The sequence below is a fragment of the Aphelocoma coerulescens genome, chromosome 15 (assembly GCF_041296385.1).
Source record: "Aphelocoma coerulescens isolate FSJ_1873_10779 chromosome 15, UR_Acoe_1.0, whole genome shotgun sequence".
NCBI classification, from domain to species: Eukaryota; Metazoa; Chordata; class Aves; order Passeriformes; family Corvidae; genus Aphelocoma; species Aphelocoma coerulescens.
Genome location: NC_091029.1, coordinates 8,276,731 through 8,300,994, shown reverse-complemented (window position 1 = coordinate 8,300,994; position 24,264 = coordinate 8,276,731). Strand labels below are relative to the sequence as shown.

General features: G+C 40.7%; 1 protein-coding gene across 2 annotated transcripts; it reads left to right on the top strand.

The window, feature by feature from the left end:
- On the top strand, window positions 1–22,431 carry YPEL1 (yippee like 1). Of its 2 annotated transcripts, none has more exons than XM_069031294.1 (5): window positions 1–437; window positions 4,080–4,362; window positions 15,492–15,535; window positions 16,964–17,072; window positions 18,020–22,431. In XM_069031294.1, exons 2-5 carry the CDS (start codon window positions 4,246–4,248, stop codon window positions 18,107–18,109), a joined length of 360 nt encoding a protein of 119 aa, XP_068887395.1. In that variant the 5' UTR covers window positions 1–437; window positions 4,080–4,245; the 3' UTR covers window positions 18,110–22,431. The 2 variants fall into 2 exon arrangements, with proteins under 2 accessions (XP_068887395.1, XP_068887396.1); XM_069031295.1 differs by lacking the exon at window positions 1–437 and adding an exon at window positions 1,587–1,609.
- The last annotated feature ends 1,833 nt before the right edge of the window (window positions 22,432–24,264 follow it).

The following is a 24,264-nucleotide window of genomic DNA, read 5'->3' as shown; positions in this document are numbered from 1 at the left end:
GCGTTTAACGGCCGCTGCGCCGCCGGGCCGGGGCAAAGCAAAACAAAGGCGGCGGCGGCGGCGCGAGCGGGAGCCCGGGCGGAGCGCACGGCGCGGGCACGGCACGGCACGGCACGGCACGGCACGATGCCTCGGCCGCTCCTCGGCCCTCAGCGCGGCACACGCGCGCCCGGCCCCCGTCTATGACCTCCCGGCGGCCGCTGCCGAGACGGTGCCTTCGAGGCGAGGGAAGCCGTCGTGTCCCGTCCCGTCCCCCCCCCCCCCTTCCCCTGATTCCCCCCTCCTTGTTTTTCGGTGAAGGCCCGGCGCGGAGCTCTCGCTGCCCGCCACGCGAGGACCGCGGGTCCCGCCTCCCCTCCTACCCGTGCCCCCTAAGGGAGACGGGCCCGGGGGCTGCTCGGAGCCCGGGCTGGGAGCGGAGTCGGCGCGGCGCAGCGGTGAGTACCGAGCGGGCGAGGAGCGGCCCCTCTTCCATGTACTGGGATTTATTTTTTTGGGACGGGGCGGGGGGGGGGGGGGGAATCGGCGGAAGGTGGCTGCTAGAGGAGCCCCGTGTTGCGCCCCGGCCGGGGGGGCCGCGGTCTCCCGTGTGCGTGGGGCCGCTGAGGCAACTTTGCTGGCGGGAGGAGGCTCGGGCGCTATTTATAGCGCCTGGAAATGACGGCAGCGCTGTGTGCCCGCAGCCTCCTCGGTGCGCGGCGGGTAAGGGCGGTTTACATAATTGAGGGGGGGCGAGGCAGGGCTCGGCGAGCCGGGGGCCGGTGGGGTCCCCCCGCGCTCTCCCCCGCTCGGCGCGGGGCCGGGCACGGCGGGTCCCTGCACGGGGCCGGCGGCCGGAGCAGCGTGGGGCCGTGTTCGGGTGGCCGCGCGGCCGTGCCGGCGGGTAGAGGGGGGGAACGAGCCACTGTCCTGCGGCCATCGCTGCGCTGGGGAGAGAAAAGGCAGCGGCGTCACCCGCCGCGGCAGCTTCGTGCTCCGGCGCGAGAGAGGAAACGGCTTAAAGGCGCACGGCCAGCGGCTCCCTCCCGGCGGGGGAGCGGGGTGTCAGTCGGTAACTTTCTCCGCGCTTCTTTTCTCCTGTTACTTCCCAGTATGCAAAGGTGAAAACGAGACTCCTGTGGCTTAGTCTTTAACTTGGGGGTTTTTTTCCTTGCTGGAGTAAGCTCACCGCAATGCATGCACAGGCTGTGTGTCCGGCTTTGTGCGGCTGCCCAAAGACTCTTTAAGCGTATTTCAATGTCGCTCCTTCCTTGGAGCCCCGCAGGCCGGTTCCTGACACGTCCCGTGCCGTCCCAGGCGCGGCAGGCAGCCGCTGCTCGGCCGGCGGCGCGGGGCCCGTGCGGGGCCGCCTCCTCCCCCCCCCCCGCCACGCTTATCGGGGTGTTTGTTTACACATCCGGGACCCGCGCGGGGCGGGGCTGCCCCGCCCCATTGGCCGCCCCGCGCCCCGCCCCGGTGACGTCACGGGCGGCGGGACGGGGCCGCCGCTCGCGCAGCCCGGGGGGACTTTGGGGCTCGGGGGCGGCCGTGGCGGGGCAGCCCCGGCCAGGAGGGCGGAGATCGCCGAGCCCGGCTCCGGCGGCCGGGACCGCCCCTGGGCGCTGAACTGGTAGGTGCGAACACAAGTAGAGCTGCAGGAGACACACCTGTCTTTGCGCAGGACCAAAGCACGGGCTTTGAGAAAGAATGAGAGAAATAGCTGGTGCAGGTTTTTAATCAGTTCTGTGCGGAATAATGAGCAGCAGCCCGAGGAACTGCTCGTAACTGAGAGCGAAGTGAGTGGATTTATTTACCATTGTGAGAGTGAGCTAGGAAATGGTTTGTTTTGAATTGCGCCTTTAACGGCACAACAAGTCTGTGGTTCCTATGGTGTATATCAAGCAGTCGTCTTCTTGAAGGGAGCAATATCAAATACAGTATTGTCAGATGAGCTTTGGAATTACTTTAATTTCTGTAGTTGAAGAACCTGGTACATTGAGTCTGGAAGAGTCCAGATTGCCTTTAGAAGTGTGAATTTAAAACACTTGTAGGAAGGCCTTGAAGAAAAATATTTTCCTTTTACATTCAGGATCACAGAATTGTTAAGGTTAGAAAAGACCTTTAAGGTCATCGAGTTCAACCATTAACCCAGGACTGCCAAGGCCACCACTAACCCACATCCCCAAGTGCCACATTTACACCTGCTGAACTTTTGCAGGGATTGAACTTGTGTTTCAATTACTGGTGGAAAGGGTTTAATTTAAGCCAAAGTCAAAATGCCTTAGCATGTGCTGCCTTTCATTCTGAAACCTTGGTTTTTTCTGGGTTTGTCTATTTCTGTGAACCTACATAGGATCTGTATCTAACATCGAGTTCAAACAGGGAATTTAATGGGAATCTTATGTTCTTAGGTTATTTTTCTTGTATATCTTATTTCTAATAAATGTGGCTTCATATCTAGTTGTTCTACAAGAGCAAGCTATTTTCTGCAAATAATGTAATTATTCTTCCTTGTGCAGTTGTAATTAAATTATCTTGGGACACTAAGTATATAATATTTGTTTAAATTACTATTAATATTTAAGTCCTGCTCTTCATGCCAAATAGATTAATACTTCAAACATATAAATATATTCCTTATCAAATGTTTTCCCAATCAGTCTCATGTGTAGACCCATGCTTTGGATGACAGGTTGTTCTGATTGTTTATTTTTTTGGATTGCCTGTGTTGTGTTATGTGTCTTGTTTGTGGTTTATCTCTGCCCTTGCAATTCTTTGTGTAAGAAATTTTCTTTTAGCATGTCCTTCAGTAGTTTGAGTTTTCTTCTGCTTAGAATTAAAAAAATATATTTAAACTGAAACCCTTTAAGTTTTGCTCTGGTTGTCTCATGTGCTGGGCCTGCTGTACAGATTGCTTTCTCAAGGCTTCTTTTGAAGCACAGTGACTGCTTCCCCTAAACGGTCTTTAATTTATGTGGCTTTCATTATCTGCTCTAGCTGTATTACCAGTATCCTACTGCTGCAAGAGTGGTTAGTGCTGCCCTGCACACAGTTTACAACTGTATAAGTTATTTGCATGCTCTTAGCTGGATCAACATACTGTAAATTCCTTATATTGTCTCTCATTTCTGTTTGTGCTATTGACCTACTCTGGCAGTCACCTGACAGCCGATGACATAAGTGACTGTGCAGTGTTCGGAGTGCTCATTAGCACGGTGCATGCATAGCCTGGGAACTGCTGGCCTCTGACAGACCAGTAGATGTTACCAGTGTTTAGAATCTGTTTCGTTTTCAGGCAAACTAAAAAAGTTTGCTTTCCAGCATAGCAGGATGGTTTGGCATGCTCTGACATGTAATGTCTCTGAAATGCACTCTGAGGATTAAGGATGCAGTTGGGTGTTCTCTGTGCAGAATTTAGCTTCAGTATCAGATTGTGGATTTGGTAGCTTCCATTAAGGCTATTCTGAGGTACAGTGAGGAAGTACTTAATTAGCTCTGATCAGGACACCAGTCAAGAAGGTCTTTGCCTGAAGGCATAATTCTGCAGAGCTTGAAAGAGGAGTAGACACGGATCCCTGAATAGGGTGGCAGCATTTTACTTGGTATTTGACTCAAAGCCAGATGTGATACTGCAAGATTTTTGCTGAAAACGGAAGTGCAAATTTACAAAATATATTTGCTGTTGGACAGAGCAAGTGTCTTCCAAGATGCCTTGTTGCTTGCTATATTGGAACTGACCACTAGAACTTAAAAAACAATTAACTTTCTTGTATTCCCTACATTTTTAGTGTGATTTTCTGCATGGATGTCTTAAAGAGTACACCTGGTATAATGTAGAAAGTGCTTGTGTTTCGTGGAGAACTGTTTGAATCTCGTCCCTCATTAGAAGTGTGATGGAGTAGAAGCCATTAGTGGAACAGAACTGCTTTTTGCTGTGTTGAATGGAACTTGAACTGCGCAGCCCCTTAGAAAAAGGGGCCTGTAGTGCAGCCAGGCATTTGCTCCAAATAACGCTTTGCTTTATGGCTGGACTTGCTGAATAACAAGTTAACTCTGGTCTTGTTGTAAGCTGCTAATTGTTCTGCTCTTTTCACCTACAGGTTGTGACTGTTTCTCTTCTGTCATTTGTGTGGAAAGTGCCACACACACTCCAGAACAACAACGGCTTTTGCTTGCATATTCCAGTGTTTCTTTTGTCAGCGAGTTCAGCAAAGTTGTAATTCTTCAAGTGCCAGCCCTGAGCTGAGTGAGGAGCCACCAGCAGAGATGGTAAAAATGACAAAATCAAAAACGTTCCAGGCTTACCTGCCAAACTGCCATCGAACCTACAGCTGTATCCACTGCAGAGCCCATCTCGCCAATCACGATGAATTGATCTCCAAGGCAAGTGGTTTCTTTAGAGACCTCATGAATTATTTCTTAACCAAAATGGTTGTCACTGTGACACCACTCCCAGTAGATAAGGGATGCAAATTGATGCATACTTCAGAGTATCTTTCCTGGGTTCACTCTCGGGTCATACATGTTGCGTACTGAGAACTGGATATATTCTGGAAACTTCTGAATGTGACATAAAGGTTAATCTAATATATTCCCCATGTTAACAACCTGTGTCTGCTGTCAGGTGGGTACTGTTTGTGAGCTGTTGTATCTGAAAAGTCAGCTAAGGAAAACTGTCAGAAGAAAGCATGGATCCCTGGGTAGGCAAATTATTCTGGTTATGGTTATTCCAGACAGATTATTTTTGACTCTGTTGGACTGAAGGTCACAAAACTGTCTGTTTCCAGAGTGTCCCGCTTCTGTTATGGAATCTGTAAACACACTTTTGCTGTCTAGCAGCTCCTGAGGAATATGATTAGCCAGAGATGTTCAGAATAGTTGGACTGTGTAAGCTTAGAGAGTAGGTGGAACCTTGAAACAGGCTAGGCCTGCCCTTCTTCCCTGTTGCTAGAAGAAACCAACACTTGTGATGTATGAAATACGTAGGAAAGCTTGAAGTTGGGGATAAATACTTGACAGACTGATTCATTCTTTGCTTCAAACAAACTCCTGATTAAATTACTCTTTATACTGTCCTGGAGAAAACACTTCAGTTGCTTTTCAAACTTTCTAATACAAAATGTTCTCTATATAAGTACTTTGTCAAATAAAGTTAGTTATAAAGGGTTTGCCACTAAAAGTTCTCTCTGTTGCTCCTGTATGTTTGTGTGTTCTGCAGCACTAAGGTGATGCTGCTTTTCTGTGCTGAAGAGGTGGGAGGAGTTGAGAATGCTGCTGCTTCTGAATTTAGGTTTTCTTTGGGTGAGGAGAAAGTATACCTGCTTGTTTATCCAGGGGCTATCAGGAAATAATGGGTTTTCCCCATACAGTTTTTTCCTTTTACTTGAATTTAATTTTTTTCCGTGTTGATTTCAGAATCTAAGAGGCCTTTTTGGCACCAGTGGATTCTAAATTGCAAGCAGTCATAGTTTCATTATTCACTTTGTGTTCTGGGCCAAAAAATACTGGGAGGGGTTCATCTTTCCAGAACTTCAGGTTGTAAATACCTACAGGAAGAAACAAATTTTTTTGCTGTGTCTCTTGAGATGTATTAATTCATTGAGAAAATGCAATCCAAACACATACTTAATAGGAAGCTCTTCTCTTTGTGGACTTAGATTTTTTTGCATGTCAGCTAAGCTGCCACAGTTGCCACATAGCTGGTTTTCTCCAAGGGTTTGGGAGCTTCGGTCAACAGAATACTTCAAATATGTTAAACAAATCACGTGTTCATCTTACAGCTTCATAAATAATTTCAAACATTGTTTTCTTTGAATTGAAAATTTGATTGTTAGAGGACTCTTCAAAAAAATCTATAGTAAATACAAGTAATTACTTCTAAGTTGTTTCTGATGGTGTTGGGATGGGTGTTAGAGGTGGAGTCTGCTTTATTTCTGGCTTCCTTAATTTTTGGTGAAGGCATGTTAAAAAAGTATTTGTACTTGCAGGTTGACCATGTGCTTATTTGACAGCTGATCCATATTTTGTCAATTTAAGATTTCTTAACCGTATTTTATTGTCTAAATCTGTATGGTAAAAGAGAAATGCATTTAAATGTGAGATATATTTTTTGTATGTTTTTTGAAATAAAAAGAACATTTGTCATCTATTGTACTTGTATTTGGGACATAGCTTTGGAAAACCCATCCTCCTTAGGCTGAAGCTTTACACAATCCAACATTGGAGAAGTTCTTCTGATGGAAACAACTGCAAAGCAATAGATAGACTTGGATCATTAAAAATAAGTACAGCTGGCCCTGGGGAGGGTGGGGAGTGCAAATAAAATTTGATTGTTTTTTTCTGAACTCTTGAAGTGCCTTCATTGAGGCACATTATGTGCAATGATCTTAGGTCAGCGACAGGTACTGTTTTTTAACATATCTACAATCCTGGTTACTGTAACTACTCAGATGCAGGGAAAAAAAACCAAACAAGCACAAACCAACCTGAAGTGTAGCAAGTTGATTCTAAACCATCTAAAGTTAACTAAGAGCAATTTGGTTCCTGGGCTGGTTTGGATTTATTGATAGAGTCTTAGACTGTTCAACCTGACTTCCCCCTGCTGCCTTACTTTGAGGGCCTAGTTCAAAGCTGAAGCTCTGTGTTACATTCTCTAAATACAGTTTTTGCTTGCAGATTATTGCTTTCCTCCAAATGCTTCCTGTACCATCTCAGTCCAGAACCCCAGTGCCACAGGTCCTCTGCAGCAGATAAAGGCAAACAGTATTTATTTAATGCCTGGCTGTAGCTGCATCCTTTGGGGGTTGTCCCTCACCCCATCTTTCCTGGGTACATGGTAATTTTCTTCCTTGTGTGTGGTCAGGAAAAATGAACCAAAATACATGGTGAACTTCTAATTTAAAGCAGCTCCAACTGGCTTTCTAATATGGTATAAGGATTTATTATACCTGACACTGTAGTGTTTTTTGACTTGAAGCTGAAAAAATAAGCTGTACTGTGAAATGACTGTGTTTCTCTTAAATGTTGGTCTGTCATGGAAAAGCAAAAAGTGCTGCATGTGTCTGTCAATCATCCCTTTGATTCTGATCCTCAGAATACCTGACTTCAATACAGATTTGCAATTCCTCTGCTTTTGAGAACTGTTGATGTCAGTTGTCTAACAAGGATGGCAGCATACACGAATCACCTTTTCAATTTATTTCTGTTCTGTTTGAGCAGCAGGATCTCTTTCTTGCCCTGGAATGAATCACAAAGCTCTCTTTTTCTTGTGCCCTTGCTGGTGATAAAGTGGCAACCAAGAGTCTTGGCAGTGGCTTAGAAGAGAGAACGCAGATTAATAAGACAGGACAAAAATGTGTTACCTGCTCAAGTGAATTCAGTTGTGGTTTTAGTTTTCTCTGCAGCTGTGAAAGGACTCTGTGTGTTGCCCAGTGTTGAAATCAACTTGATATTAGTGGTTAGAACATACATTTCTAGAGGTTTTCACTCTGTAAGACCTTGTGTTTTCTGCAGCTGGGAAGGAGCTTGGGGAAGGTCTGGGAAGAAGACTGGTTGAGATTAGGAGCCCCAAACTGGGAGGTCATTGGCAGTAGAGAATGACAAACATTGGTCTGTACAGCTGGACCCATGCACACATGTATGAACACTTGCCATAAAAATTTATAACTGTCCAAGTTATCTTGGGGAAACCATTGATTTGAAGGATTCACAGAGAACTAATAAACTAGGTGACATTTAATTCAAGTAAGTGTAAGTTTGAAGTGGTGTCAGGTGCATCTTAGACATGCCTGAATGCATTGCTAACAGGTCTGCGAGTGCTGGATTTTCTCCCTCTTTGGTGAAGACTTCAAAGTGGATGTTAAAATATTTTTTAGATGCTGTGAGAAGGAATAAACCAGTCATCACTACACTGGAGTATGTTCACAAGACAGGGAAGAATCTATGGCTTTAAAAATTTTCTTTAAAGAAGCAAATATTTTTAGAATCATACCCTACCATGACTGTAGGCACAGAAGAGAAGTAAACTATGAGCAAACAACCACAGCTCTTAATGAAGAGTAAGGCAAGGAGCTGATGCCATAGGAAGCACTTAGTGGATTTAGAATTGATACCATAGGAGGCACTTTGTGGATTTAAGATGCTCAAATAGCACATAAAAAGTGCTATTAAACAGTATATGTGTATATATAAAAATATGTATATGTGTATATATCTATATATATATAAACAGTATATGTTAATAATAATTAAAATAATCTAAACATAATTTAATTTTGAGAGAACTTCTACAAGACTCCTTGAAGTAAAGGGGAGGTGGCCACTTTTGTGGCCTGAATAAAATGTTACATATTTGCTGCTCTTGGAGCAATTCTGGAATAAGTTTTGTGAAAGGCCTAACTGAAAGAGCTTTCTTTTGATTTTTTATGTAATAGTAGGAAATGTGCAGTGATTATTAGGAGCAGTTAATTTTATAAGAGACAAATGTTACTTGAAGAGCATAAATTCCAAAGCACTTGAGAATGGCTTGTACCTACTAAGTTCCAGTAGTTGTTTAGAACTTCAGGTACGATCCAACAAATTACAAAAAAAGTACAAAATACTTAATAGAAATCTTGGAACCTAGTGGATATACTGCAGAGGATAATGTTTTGTTACTCAAGGTTGACCTGCTTGAAAGATTGTTGAAGCATTTTACAGTGTGCCTTAATTCTGGGAATGGAGAGAACTTGGATTATTTTGTATAAATGTCTGTATAAATACCATCACTTTCTTCTGTCTCATTCATTGCAAAGCATATCTGACCAGAGGGGGAAAAAGTCATGTGAAGTCACAGACAAGACTAGATGTGTCAATATTTTCAAGAATGAGTTCTATGTAAAGAAATATATATATGTAACTGTCATTGACTGCACTGGGAAATCCTTGCACCCTTCTTTCACTTGTGGGTGAAAGAATGATCTTGGTGGTTAAATTTAGTTCTCCAAGACTTTCAGTATGACTGCTCTTCTATTATTGATGAGAAGGAAGAGTCTTCAGTCTAAATAGATGCTAAAACATTTTTAGCCTTGCTTAGCAATCTGTGGTTTTGTCCCCCACTGCTTAACTGATGAGATCAAGAGGAATTTTTTAAAGGGTTTATTATCTTTAAGTAAATAGGCTGTGCTTAGCTTGGTTCAATTTGTAATCCTCCTTTGCTTATGATACAATGAGTATTTGGAAAGATAGTTGGGCCTGTTGTATGTATGCTTGAAGGACATTTTCATTTTCATAAATATTCTGGTGATAATTTTTTTCCCCAGGAGGCTTCTAGTTTTCTGGGTTCATTTTTTTCTTCTGGGGGAAGAATCTACTTTTGAAAGAGAGGCAATCTTTGGAAAACATCCAAGAATAGATTTGAAGGCTTAAAGGAGTTGGAAAGTGCCAGGGAAGTGTTCTACTCTGTGTATTTTGATGTAATTATTTCTGAAATCTGTTCAAGATGCTGCATGGATCAAGATAACTTCTCCTGCCTGACAAATTCTTCACTTTGGGGAAATACCATTTGCCAGGTTTGCAGGCATGCAGGTTTTGGGGTAGAATTTTTTAAGGTTATTCTCTACATATCAAACTTTTTAACTTGCTTTATTAAATTCAGTAAATAAGTGAATGGAAGTGAACTTAAAAAAAAAATGTCATGGAGTCTTCTAGAACTTGCCTAGGAAGCATCTGAGTAGCAGCATGTCTGGTGGTCTGCAATATCAAGGAGTTGGATGTGAGGGAAATACCAAATGGAACAAATGTGGGGTTTTTTTCCCCCTGATAATTTTTTTTTTGTCTGTCGCTTGTGTTGAATTCAGTTTTCTGAATTTATGTTGCAAGTCTTGAAGTGAGAGGATATCCTTACAGTCTGTGATGCATCTTGCTGAGGAGATAATTTCAGACATCAGAGCCCTTGTGTTTCTGGTTTACTTTAGGAATCCTGCCCCTACAAATACCATTTTCTGTATTTCCCTAATTTGCTTATTTGTTCAGAGAAGTGATTCAGCTTTATCTATCTTAGCTTGTAAAGGGAACTCCAGCAAATGAAAGGAAACTCAAGAAAATGAAACTGAACAAAAACCTATGGACTTCTTTCATTTTCATTCTTTAATATTTTATTTCTGTGTTTTGAGTAGCTTGCAGACACTGTTAATGCCACTGTGACTTGCTCAGAATAACCCTGCCTTGCCCCCAATACATGCTAAGATGGCAGTTTCCTGGGATATTTGCTGTGGAGCGTGATCTCTAGCCATGCAATCTAATCCCATCTGTGGGGAATAATTGATGGCATAAGCTTTTCAGTAGCATCCCTTCCCCCACCCATGCCTTCAGCTGTGCCTTAGGGCAGTAAATACATGTTCTGCTTGACTGCTATTTCCTTTCCTCCTGGGTCAAACAGCTAATCCTGGCACTAGAGGTAAGGGTGGGTTTAATTTACAAGCATAGATCATACCTAATTCTGCAGGTATGTACAAGTGTGCAAGTGAAAGATGTATATATTTACTACATAATGCACTGGTGACAGAGGTCTGTCAGATGACTTGGAAAGATCCTAGTTCCAAACTATTCTTGCAGTTGACTTTACTGTAGTTTGTGAGCACAGTTGGACATTACTGCTGATACTGTTAGACATTCTAGATACTTTCAGCTGTGCTGAAACAAGGAAACGTGATAGATCTTGTACATCCTGTATAAATGGGCAGCTGGTCTAAGATGTGGATTTTCTAAGGAAAAGTTAACTCATAAATCAATCCAGTATTATTAATTGAGGACCATGAAAAATCAGCCATATTATAGCAAGTTTAAATTTCAACTGCAGATATTAGTTGAACTGATGAACATCAGTTGAACTGATGAATAGTCCAGCTTCTAAATAAAAAATCCTGGTTGCTGTGAGTCATTATTGATGAACACACTTGCCACTCTGTTCTAATTCCCCTCTACTGGGTAAGACATATTTAAGACTCAAGTTTGAGTAGAATATTCTGCTTTAATTTTGATTTATGTATAGTGCTTGTGATCTTGGGAGTGCTGAACGAATGTTGCAAAGTTAAAGTTTGTGTTTGCATGGGTGATGTTTATTCTATTGAAGAGCAGTTTGGCTGGAGACTGGTTTGAACAGTTATGCCAGTTAGTCCTTGACACTGCCATTTAAAATACTTTTTCATTTTCCTTGAGCAGTTGACACACAAGGCGTTTAACCTGTCAGTCTCTTAAAATTCATATCAGTGTAACTGAATCATACAGTGCAGAGTGTGAGAAACCTAGTGCTGGTAAAAGCAAATGTTCAGTATTAATTTTTTTCTGGTTATGCAAAATATTCTGTTTATAGCCAAGTTACAAGCTTAGCAAGTAGCTCAAGTGCCAAACTGAGTTGTCCTCTTCTCATTTCTAGCAGTAGGATGCATCAGAAAGTAGAACTCTGATAATAAAATCTTTCTTACATATTTTAGTGAGTGGAACCCTGCACACTAATATTCTGTGATTAAGAGAATGCATATGTGCCAGATATATACCTTTCTGTGGTGTTTGAATACAGTTTTTGGGGAAAAAATCTCAGCTGTTCATGTGAATAAGAAACTCTGACTACCAAGTGCTGACAAGAGATTCATTATAAAAATTAAAAAGCATAGGAATTTAAAAATGGATATCTTTGCAGTGCTTTTATTCCAGTAGGTGTATAAGAGTTCTGCATGGCTGGATTGCAGACCATTCAGTGCTCAGTGAAACACAGATGATGTGGTTGGACACTGGTTTTAAAGGGAAGTCTGAGTTGCCTGGACCCGCATTCTGTGTTCCAGAATGCAGTTACACAAGTTGCTGCAGGTTCCTGTTGAGTTATCTGAGTGATGTAAACATGGAGGAACTTGCTCTTTGCAGCTGGGCAAGGAAACAAGTGTTCTGTGGCATGTAAATACAATCTTTAGCCTCTAAACATGAGTGTAGGTAAGAAAAGATGGTATCAAATGAATCAGTCATACTCTGGGAACAGAAGCAAGGCTGGAATGGAGGAGCTTTTTGCAGTGAGATGTTTGTGAACACTCTTTCTTATTAGAGCCACTGTCACAGGAAAAGGTCCCTCCACTCTACCTTGATAATCCTGAAGATTAGAAGGTAATGGCCATTTCTGTGGGAAAATAAACCTAGGAGAGTACAAGATGTCTAGGGCAACAAAGCAAAGGGTGGAAGAAAAGTCAAGTCATCTTTAAAAATATATTAGGAAAAGAAAAACAACTAAAGCAGTGCTTTCCAACCTGTGGTTTTTATTTCATTTGGCTTGAATTTTTTTTCAGCTTATGAAATGAGAGAGGGGAAGAGCTGCTTTTTGTGCTATTCTTGGCATCCTGTTACTTCCCTCTGCTTCATTTTGAAAAATGCAGGGTCAAAGGAGAGCTTTTATTAGGTGATACTAAGTCAAGACTAAACATAAACTTGGCAGAAATAATTGCATAAGATTGTTCAGAAGGTCTCCTAACTCTTATTTTGTTCTGGAGTCTTTTTTTCTCCCCCATGCTGCTGGGGAACTTCAGGTATGGCATATAAGTAGTTTAAAAATTATTATATAGGACCAGACAAAAAAAACCCCTACCCACCATATTAATTTTTATATGATTGCCATGTGTAATTACATATAAATACAGAAACTAGCACATGGTTAATAGAGAGTAGTTCTTGGTGCAGTTTGAAAAAGGATTTGTGAATTCTAATTGACAACATGGAGTTTTTAAAGCAAGGGGAAATGGCTGCCACTTTTTTAATTTTAAGAATTTTTACAGTAGCTTAACCAAATATCATGGTCATCATAGCTTTGGAAGTTCTTTTTAATAATTTCAGGTATGTGAGACAAGGAAGTTCTAGTTTTACGATTACTTCTTACTGAATAAGAGGATTTTTAAAGTGTCTCCTTTCCTTTTTCTTTAATTTTGGAGTTGCACATCTGTAGTTTTCTCTAAATTAATGCATGTTTTACCCAGGCTAGTTACTAATTTGTCAGTGGGCAGTTTTTAAGAGTATATATGTGAAGAGTTTTTATTTTCACCCACAGTAAGCATTCTCTGTCACTGGCTCTAGTCTAGAAAGTCCTGGTTATTCTGTAGGGACTGCAGACTCTAGGTCTGCACCATTCTGCCAGTTTTGTGATGTGTGTTTAAGTATCTCAGGAGAACTGAACTATTGGTGGGGTTTTTGTTTGTTTTAAAGGCAGGTGTAAGGATAAATTACTTTCTGGCAGAGCAGTTCAGACTCTGTCCTCAACCAAGTCTCCCCTTTTCAGGGTCAGTCCCATCTGAAATTTCAGCTTTCACTGTCCTGCACAGCCTATCTGGTTTTCCTTGCCTGGTGAAAAATAAGACTTGCAGTTCTGGCTGGTGGAGACAATACTTTCTCTTTTGTCTTTGCTAAAGTTAGAACCTCCTTAGAATCACCGAGGTTGGAATAGACTTGTAAGGTCATCAAGTCCAGCCACAAACCCAACAGTGACAAGTCCACCACAAACCATGTTCCCAAGTGCCACATCTGTGTCTGTGGTGACTCCACCACTGCCCTGGGTAGCCTGTTCCAATGCTTGACAATCCTTTTGGTGAAGAAATGTTTCCTGGTATCCAACCTAAACCTCCCCTGGTGCAACCTGAGGCCATTTCCTCTGGTCTTGTCACTTGTTAGGTGAGAGAAGAGACTGACCCTATCTTGCTACTGCCTCCCTTCAAGTAGTTGTGGAGAACAGTAATATGATCTCTCAATACTTCTTTTAAATGGTTGCTAAAGTAATGAAATAGCAGTTCTATAAACTGTTAAGTAGAATTTCTCATCTTAATACAAGATTTTGCAAGTACGTAAGGGCTGGATGTAACTACTCTGCCACTATTGCTACCTAGAGTAGTCCAGAGGCATGGATTTCTTTAAACATTCTTTATTACAGTATATAATCTGGTTAATACTGATCAAAAAGGGTTCATTTATATGCATTTTCCTTTTACAAGGTTTGGGGGTTTTTTGTTTTTGGTTTTTTTTTTGGCAAACTGTTCTGAGTAATTAAAAGACAACAATTAACTGCTGTTGTGTTGGTAGACTGGCAATACCTATTTTAGTGTCAAATGACTTGTAATGATATAACTAAATACATGTCAGAAGAAGAATCTGTTACAGAAAGGACCTTCTGCCTATGGTTTTATGCCTGATGATACTAAAACCATGCAAAAGTATTCAGGTTAATATTTTTCTTCCAAAAACCTTCCATGTTGATCTAATGCAGGCCTCTGAAAAGTTGGTCTGTGATGTTCAACACTAGAACCACAGGGATTCTTAAAAACAATTGTACTTTCTCTGTGTCATGGATAAAATAGTTAATTTTCTTTGAAAGTTGGTTAGAGAATGGAAAGGCTGGAAGAAAAAAGAAATTAAGACAGTTTACAGATTTTTTTTTTTTAAATGGGATTCAGTATGGAAGAGAGAAAAAAGAAAAACTCAGTTCCAGTGTGATCCTGTTTGAATGGGAAGTAATGGCTGTGTCTAAATTACTTGGTAATTCAATGCAGAAGGAACCAGATGAAAGCAGTGATGTGTCTGCTTTGTTTTGAATGTTTTACCTGTGGCTGGCTCTGGTCTGCTCACAAGTTCTCCCAGGATGTCCACATCTCACAGCCTGTGATCACAGGTTCGGGTCTGTGTCTGCATTAACATTGCTGAGTGCATGGAAGACCTGCTGGTTTCGTTGGTTCAGAAGGATCAAGGGTGCAGTTTCCAGGCACTGAAACTGCTCCCCAAGCCAAAACAGCCCCCAGTAAGTGTGGCTGATTAGGGGTTTTAATTCACAACTGTGCTACTGCTCTGAGCTAAAACATTAATTTAGATCCAGCCAAGAAAGTCTGACAGTCATCATTCGTCCATAACCCATCGGGAATGTGAGAGATTTGAAAGCATATGCCTGTGGGTCAGGCATTTGAGAGTAACAGTGGTCTTACTGAAATGAAGCTGAGCTTATCTGTGAATTATAAACTGATCAGATGCATTTCCTGAGTGCAGTATGCTGGTTTTATGCTTGGTCCAGAATTTCACTGGTCTTATGTCAAATGATGCAATGAAGTTGAAATAAATCATCTTTTGGCTGCAGCAGGGGAAGACAGGAGATGGGAGTAATTCCCTTTGAGTTAAAAGCATATTATTTCAATTAGCATGAAGGATGTCTAGGAAAATGAGAACTGAAATCTTGCAGAGGGGTAGGGAAAACTGTGTTTTGCTTGCATTATGGATGTCTGATTTTGAGCAATAGCACTTGACAAAGTAAAATTAAATCATTGCTAAAAATCTAATGTAGGTGAAAACTTGTCTGACCAGACTTTCCTATAAAGAACGGGTATAAAGTAATTGATCTGAAATAGTTTATATCTGTATTATCATTATATGTTTACTAACATACCCTTCTGGAACTAGTTGTTTTTTTGTTTGGAGGGGCTTTGTGTTTAACAAGTGCAATTTCTTTCTTTTTTTAAATGCAGTCCTTCCAGGGAAGCCAGGGACGAGCCTACCTCTTCAATTCTGTGTAAGTATGTGGTTATGGTTCTGCACACCACCTGCAGAGTGTAACTTTATGCTTCCAAAGTGGAAAACAGTAGGACTTAATGTAGCTGTACTTTGCCCTGTTCTTTTAAATGCTGGCTTTACTCACCAGCAATAGTTATTAAAGAGCTACTGCGTTGATTCTGGAGCATTCCTTTGCACATATATGACTTTATCTTATATTTTAAGTAATTCTGCTAAGAGCTGAAAGATAGGGGAGTGTCTTAATGTGAAATTCCTTTTGTGTATGTCATGGTAACTGTGTCGAGTGGGATCTGCCATTCTGAGATACTCCAGAAGTCACAATATATTGAGTGACTGTAAATTTTCTTTAGACAACTCTGGTGTGGTCTAAAGAATTTCCCAGTCTGATAGTTGGATACATTTACAGGTTAATGTTTCAGTAAACGTGGTACATCTTAAATGACCTTGAATATTGCAAATGTGCTAGAGGCAAAAGGTCTTTGTGATCTTATCAAGCCTAATATTTGCCATCTTAGGCATGTCCTTCCCTTGATGAAAGGCTCTTTGCATTTGTTAATGGGTGTATTTTGAGTTTTTAATATGCAGGATTGCTTTTTTGTCTTTATTTTTCAGCAGTTTTTTGTGTTGCAGCATTTTGAAAAAGAGATGCAGTTGAGTGTCCTGGTCTATTTTTGACCAGGATAATGGAACTGTAACTGCAAAGGATTTGATTGCAGATCCTTGAAATTCTTTTAATATGTAGTCGTTCAGTGGTGACTTGGGATTTCTGCTATAAATCTTATAGTAAGAATCTAGTACTACAACAGCAAAAGTAGCAAAATTCTGCTCTTGTTTAAAACTGTCTAAAAACTTGGTTTAGTCTTGCCTCATGTTTTCTGCATAGACTCATTTGTGGAAAAACTGGCTTGATGCAGTACTTCATGGGGTGTTTTGTTTTGAAATTGCTGTTTGTTCATCAGAGCTTAGTCTGCTGATCTGTAGCAAAGAAATATTTATGAGGCTTTTTCCGTGCTGCTATTTTGGAGCTGGTTCTAAATTCAGCTGTTGGTGCTGATTCACTGGTACAGACGTCCATTACAGAGGTCTCAAATTGTTTTTGAAGAAAAGCCTGAAACTGTAGAAGTGTCCAGTTACTGTGTAGTGTTCTGTTCTCTGGAAGCTTAACTATTTAAACTTCCTTTGTCTTTGTTGCTGGGAGTAAGTGGTATCACCAACAGTGACAGCACAGCCACTTAAAAACAAAAAACAACCCCCTTTTTTTCTTTCTGTCCCTCTGCTCAGTGTAACAGAGGAAGTTACTTTTGCAGCATTGAATAAGTTAGGCTTTTTTTTTTTTAACTGTTTTTTGTCTGCTGGACAAAAGGCAGGGAACAGTAAGAAAAGAAACACACTCATGCTGTTAATATAATTTCTCCCTTTTTTTCAGGGTAAATGTGGGCTGTGGTCCAGCAGAGGAGAGAGTTCTTCTGACAGGTTTACATGCTGTAGCAGATATCTATTGTGAAAACTGTAAAACCACTCTTGGATGGAAATATGTAAGTAATAGACTTAAATCCTCAATAAATGTTTGTATGTTGAAGCACAGATGTTTGAGGTGGTCACTGAGTAGCACCTTTGCTGATAGTTTAGGTGAGTTAGCTCTGGTGCTTTTGTATATATCAGGCTCTAATACAGTCTTGCTTCCTTGCATCTGCAGAAATGCTGTAGCAGAGAGTTACTTTATTCTGGACTGCAAATCAAGCATGAGCTATAGGTGCTATTACAGCTATTTCTTTATTTGGTAATCTTTTTGCAAGACTACCAAGCACACATGCACTAAACCAGGTGGGAGAAATTGTCAAAGTGAGTCTGTAATGTCTTAGATTGCAAAAGTTGGTTATACAGAAAAAATATTGATTACAATAAATGGTACTGAGCATATTATGCTGTTTACAAATAATGTGGACTCAGTTCTGTTGTTTGAAAATTTACCTGTGCATTTGCAAATGTGTTGCAAGTTTGATGTTTTGAAAATATTAGATTTTGGGTGTTGCATGTAGGATTTTCACTGCTTCAGTGTAGCTTCAGATCTTAGAAGTTTTCCTAATGCATTCCCATGATGAATATAGAGGTTTTGAAGAGGTTTGCACTCCCTCTTTTCATTACTTCTGGGAATAAGGAAATAACACACATAACATTTCCTAACCTTCACTTAAAAAAGCATTAAAATTCCTTAAGCAGAGAGAGAACATGGACAGTTCCACAGCAAGATCTGTACAGTAGATCTGGTGATTCCACTTAGGAGAAGTTTGCTTCTGTTTCCTTCTCAATGCTTTCCAACCTCTCTTTCTTCCCTCCCTCCCCTTACTCGGTGTAACCAATATGGATTGTTAACTGTGATAGCTCCTGGTTTGTATTTTTAGTGCGAGTGTGATGTTTAAAATACTTAATTTCCCAAGCTTAATTCAGTGTTGTCTTGATTTTTATTTTTTTTGCTTTTCAGGAGCATGCTTTTGAGAGCAGTCAGAAATACAAAGAAGGAAAATTTATCATTGAACTTGCCCACATGATAAAAGACAATGGCTGGGAGTGAACCACAACGTTTTTCCTTCTCTTTGGACTATATTCTGTGGAGCAGGCTTTACAAAGACTAATGCAAAGTAAAGGAAGAGCTTGGCTAGAGTGGCCCTGAGAATATCACTGAACTCTGAAACCTCACAAATGAGTAGTGTAGTGTAAGTGGCTATTTCAGGCCATGTTTGCCTTTTCTCCTTGTGTAAGTTCCCTCTTTTTGTACGTGTATTATTGTGTGAACAGTTGTTTTGGAACATTTTGGATGACCTTTTTCTAAACTCTCTCAGTCTAGAGAAACAGTTCACTAATTGAAGACGGATTTTACTGGTTAGCATCTCTCTCTGACCTATGCCTTTAATGCTACTTCTGCTGTGCATGCTTCTTGCCTAAACACCTACACTCCAGTCCTGTAGAAGTTCTGTACCTGAGCAGTCTAAAAGAATGTATGGGATGGGGTGCTTTTTTATATGTAGCAATTTCTGATGTGTTTGGCAGTGAAGAGGATGCAGTATTGTAGTTATTAATTTCTTTTTTAAATTTGAGTGTACCACAACCTATGTACATCTTGTAGGTGAATTGGTTAAAGGTACAGTGCTCACTTCAAAAAATTTCTTCAATTGCACTGACTGAAGTTAGTAGGTCTCAAGTTGTTAGGAAAGGTTATGCCAGAGGTTTGGTATCTTAAAGGAATAACATAGAAAGATTTAAAATCAATAATGCTATAGAATATGTTCCTTTAAAACCAACATATTCCCTAAGGAGTTTGCTGGATAAAAAAATTTATAAAACTATAGCTTGCAAGATTAAAAAGACAGAAAAATATATGCATCTTCTATTTTGGAAAAAAAAAATTAGTTGGTATATTAGGAAAAAACAAAGTTTTGGTACTGTACCTTTGCCAGTAACAGGGACTTGTGCATCAGTAAAGTTTTATGGCTGGTTCCATGTAACTGTATAGTCCTAATGCACTGGACAAAGAGGTTGATGTCAAGGAAACTTGTTGAAGTCTTCTGCTACATTTGAACAAAAATATTTATTTTTGTGAGAAATGGCCAGAGCCTATGACATGAAAATTAATATAGTACCTGTAGGAAAAGGAGGAGTAATAAGGGGGAAGGGAAGTTTGACTTGTTTTTTCATAAAATAAAATAGCAAGATAGTTTTTAAAATTTGGGGGTGGGGAAAGGGTTTCCTGGTTTGCTGGCTAAATCATCCCCAAGTATCTTTTTATAATAAAAATTTATATGAAACTCACCTTCTCTTTTGTTCTCATGCTGTTTCTTTAATGGAATCAGTTAATGAGAGAAACTTCTGGAAAGTGTATGCACAATATGAGCTGTTGGTATCTGTATGCAAACTGAGTAACTGTGAAAGAAACGCTCTACACAAATTTGCTAACTTAATTCTCAAATTAAACTGTCTCTATAGACTTTTTGTATGTTAATCCTTTTAATGCTCGAGGACAAAATGTTTGGAAAAAACCCCTTTAACACTATATAAGTAAGCCTTGCAATATGAAATCCCTTTCTCTCAGTAACAATTCTAATATGGCACCTGTGAAATTAGTCACAGGTGCTGCTGCTGCTGTTCCATTTTTGGGAATCTCTCATAGGCTTTCTGAACTCTGCTGCACTTTAGAAATTGTCAGACATTAAAAATTATGCCAATGGGTAGGGGCAATACAAATCTTTAAAACCAGCTTTCCAGTGTTTTTGTGGAGAGGAGTGAGAAGAGCATTCTCCCAGGTGGACACATTCTTTGTGATGCAGGTTGGCTGAACTGCCTGCCAGATGTTGTCATGACTGATACCCATGAATTAAAAACGTAAGACAAGTAGTTCAAGCTGTTGGGTTTTAGTCCAGAGGCCTGAGGTGGTACAGTCATGTTCAACCTGGATTTTGTGGCTTACACGTTGCTACTTCGTGTTCACATCAGGTCTCATTTTTAACAATGTTGTTGATGTAAGATGGGCTTGGGTGTTGCCTGTCTTGTGCTTTTTTTGACCTGGAATTCTTGGGATTTTGTTTTCCACCATTGCAATGTATGTTGCCAACAAGGAAGGCACTAAAACTTGTATCAGCAAAAAGTTTGTGTTGGCTTCTAAGTCTCGTTGCAATGTTGATACTTGTGAACAGCTTATGTGAGGTTTGTGTATCTTTGGGCTTTTCTTATTTCCTGGCTACAGACTTGCTGAGGCAGTACACTGGACTGAAGGCAAAAGTAATGGCTGCTTTTCCAGAGAGAGTTGAAATTAAAGAAAATATGCAAAGTATTAGAAGATTTTTCTCTCCAAAATTGGGGCTTTGGCTAGCTCTTGTTAGTAAGCTAATGCTGTCTGTAATACAGTCTGATTCTTAGAAATTCAACCTCTTTCTTCAGTGCATTATTTATATTTCAAACTGGACATTTTCACCAAAACCTTAATTAACTTTGATGCCAAAGGTTGGGACTTCAAGTGCTTAGCACATAGAGCTTCAGACTACTGGCATAAAGAGTTAATGACCTATATGTGATGTTTATGGCTTTTAAGAGAACCAAACAAAGCAATATTCTTTTTGGTCTTTTATTAAGAGTGGATGCTTAGAAGGAGTAAAGAGTAGAACTAGTAAAAAATCACTATTTTATGCTGCCATGTAACAATTCTAGAGGCTTATTCTATTGAGGGAATATGTGAATTTTCTTCCCATGTTGTTTGGCAGCATCAATGATTACTTTCTCCCCTCATAAAGATATAGAGACTTCTTGTTACTGGTTTTGGTGAAAGTTGAATCCAGATAGCAATGACTGCTGGCTGATGTGAAGAGGTCAGTCTGGTCACTGAACCTTCCAGGAGTCATTTGAAAGAAAAATAAACTTACTTGAAAAAAATTTTACTAAAGCATTTTCCCTCTAACCAATTTTTGTAATATATTGAAGATTATATTTAAAGTTTGTATGTGTTTGCTCTGGGCAAGTTTACTTCCCCTCCAACTTGAGCACTTTTGTTACTTGTACTGGTTATTTTTATTGTTGGTCTTAACATTTATTTTGTATTTTGTTTTTTATAAACTGTAACAAAAAGCTTTTGTGAACCTTTGTTTCTTGCTGGCTCTTTCTTGGACCAAATGAACTGACTATGAGCTGGCTTAGAAGAAATGTTCATTGGGATGCATAGGAATTTGCTAGCAAAAATGTACATGTATTGAAAGTTTTTTTTCCACTGAACCTCTAAAGCCATGCCTGTCCTAAAGTAATTGATCATAATTTGGTGTGACTTTAGTAATCTGACCACACATTCTCTGTCTAGGTCCAAAATAATGGTTGTAACAATGGTTTTTCAGGACTGAGTCTGCCTCCAAACCCTAGAGGTCTTCTTTGGCTGGTTACTTTAAGTATCTTTTTGATTACTAAAAGGCAATGCTGCCATGTATAAAAATTCTGTCACACTGCAAACTTGCTGTGAAATCAGCTGCAGAATTTGGTGAGGGATTGCTGATTCCTCAACCTAACCACTCCTGCTGTATGCTTTTAGCAGCCTGATAATTTTAATTTTATCTGCCAGTTAAAAGGGCCAGGATATGAATTTCCCTTGTTGATTGTAAGCTGTACAATGGCAAACTGTGTGAAAGAAGATTGTTACGGCTCCATCTTAATGCCTCAGTAGCAAGGCCCAGCATAATGACCAGTGTGGGTGCTGTGCCTGTGTGCTTGCAGTCCATGGGAAAGGAGGGGGAATATGGGTTATGATATTTCTTTGAGTTAAAAACTGACCTCAGAGGTTCTGAGCAAGTCCCCACTGTGCCCATAACCAAAGGTCATCTGTATTTCCCACTGGTGGATCAGTGCAAGAGTTCCCCAAGGCTATACCAGGTTTGGTGGCCATGCACTTCCCTCTGAGTGACGCTCGTGGGGCTCCTCCTGCCCGCTCATCTCAGCAGCCAGATTGCAGCAGCAGTGACCTCCAGTCTCACAGACCAAACTTCAGTCATCTCCAGCCTTGGATATTGGCCATGAGAGGAAGAAGCTGTCAAATTATTGTTAAACTTCTTGGACACTGTATTAGACTTCACTGAGACTCATGTTAAGCCAACCAGCAGTATAAACACTTCATGGAAAAGAAACAGATGCTTCAGAGGTTTCTTTTAAAAGGACTGTTACAAGTGGTTTAAGGTCTAAAGCATGAGTCATAAATGGCAGTTGAGTTGTGCCTCGTTTCTTAAACTCTTTAAAATGCTTTCTTTTACAGGTGACATGGCTGTGTTGCTGTTTTGTCCTAGCAATACTGTACATCATTTGTTGTTTCACTATATTGTATCTATTCGAGGTATCACAATAAAAGCTTTCAATTGTTTTGTTGGGTTACCTGTTGGTTTTGTGCTGTCTTTTCTTGCTAATTGAGTTCTCAGGCTTTATCCTCTGGTAGGGCCAGAGACAGAAGACAGTGCTATTAGTTGCTCTTAAAAACTTGTAAATGGGTTGAATCTAATTTTTATGTGGTTTTAGGACTGCCACAAAGCATTTGAGGTTTTTTCCTTTCACAAATCTTTCCAAAATACAGACATTTGTGATGGTACTGTTAGAACTTTTGCCTATTTTGAGCCAATTGTGGGACCTCTGCACAGTGAGAGTCAGTCTGCACACCCCCCCAAAACTAATTTTGAGAGGAATTGAAGAAGTGTGGGTGTACTTTTTGTTGTCAGCTGTAGACCTGAGGAACACTGTGAGCACAGCACTCTGTCTGTTCATTCTGCTTTGGCTGGGAGGAACTCCTGTAGCTCCTCTCATCAGATTATTGGTCTTGTCATTGATATGATCCCTCTGGACTGCCTGAGGCTCAGAATGAAGTCATTCAGTGCACACTTACTCAGTATCTTCAATAATCCATCATTTTATCTCACAAAGGGATAGGGATGCTCTTCATGCAAGATCAAACATATTATTTCCATCTTGAGAAAATGGAAGATAGCCAGCTACACTTTCTCTTATTCACGTGCTGTCTTAGGGGCATGAAATAAGGATCTTTCCAGATCTGAAAAAACCCCAAACCCTAAGGATAAAATGGCATTTTATGTGAGGTGTATGGTCTTCATTGTATAAAAATTTAACTTCTGACAGGATATAATTGAAGTAATAAAGATTCAAGTAACTAGTATCTTTCAGATTTGAGATGTTCATAGTAACATCCCATTACATTTTGGACATTTTGGTGTATCGGAGGGACTATAAAAACACCAACTGCCAGCAACTGGGTTACCAGAGTAACTTTGGAAATGTGAACTCCAGTGTTCTGTCTTCCCAGCTGGAAAACACCAGGATATCTGACTTCCAGATAGACAAGGATGGGCAGGTGCCTCATGTAAAGCCTGAGAACCTTCCATTAGATGTCTTTTTGCCCCTGTTAAATTTAAATAACTGGGCAGTGGTGTAGTTTAGGGTTCTCCCCCTCACCTGTAGCACTGTGGCTGTGACTGGGGGACAGCAGTAGGTCGGTACTGCCACAGTCCAGGCAGCCTGAACCAGGAAACAGCCACAGCTAGAGCTGAGCTTATCCTCTGCACAGGGCTCCACTTGGGCCACTGAGCAACTGAGGTTCTTTCCACTTCCATCTCTGCCTCTGCTCCCTGCCCTTGGCTCTGCCCCAGATGGGTCCGAGCAGGCACCAAGCACCTGCGATGCTTCTGGCACTCACCTCCAGCAGGCACAGCAGCTGTGGATTAACTGAGGGTGGACAAAGTCGTTGCTGGCTGTGAAGCAGCTCTGCTGAGCCATGGCACTGATGAGCATTAACTGTTTCTCCTCTAGCAGAGGCTGAGCTGTTCTCAGGGTTTGACTCATTCATTTCTAATGTATTGCTGAATAAGACTTGAGCTGAGGAGCTGAGGTGCTCTGTGATCCTGGTAGCAGTTTAATCTATGCTAACCTGATTGCCTGAAGATTTTACTTAGTAAAGATCACTCTGGAAAGCAGACAGTACAAGTTTTTCATTGTTCAATGAATTAATGAGTAGATTTTTCATGGTCTGATTTCTGTATTTTAATAGTAAGCATATATTAACTTTCTTTCTTGCCCAAATAGACTTCAGGTGATTTCTATCTAGCTCAAGCAAAAACAATGGCAGGGCCAAACTAGCCCTTTATTCAAAATGGAGTTTGCATCCTGACATTAAAACATGTACGTGTGTGCGAAGTCCATTGT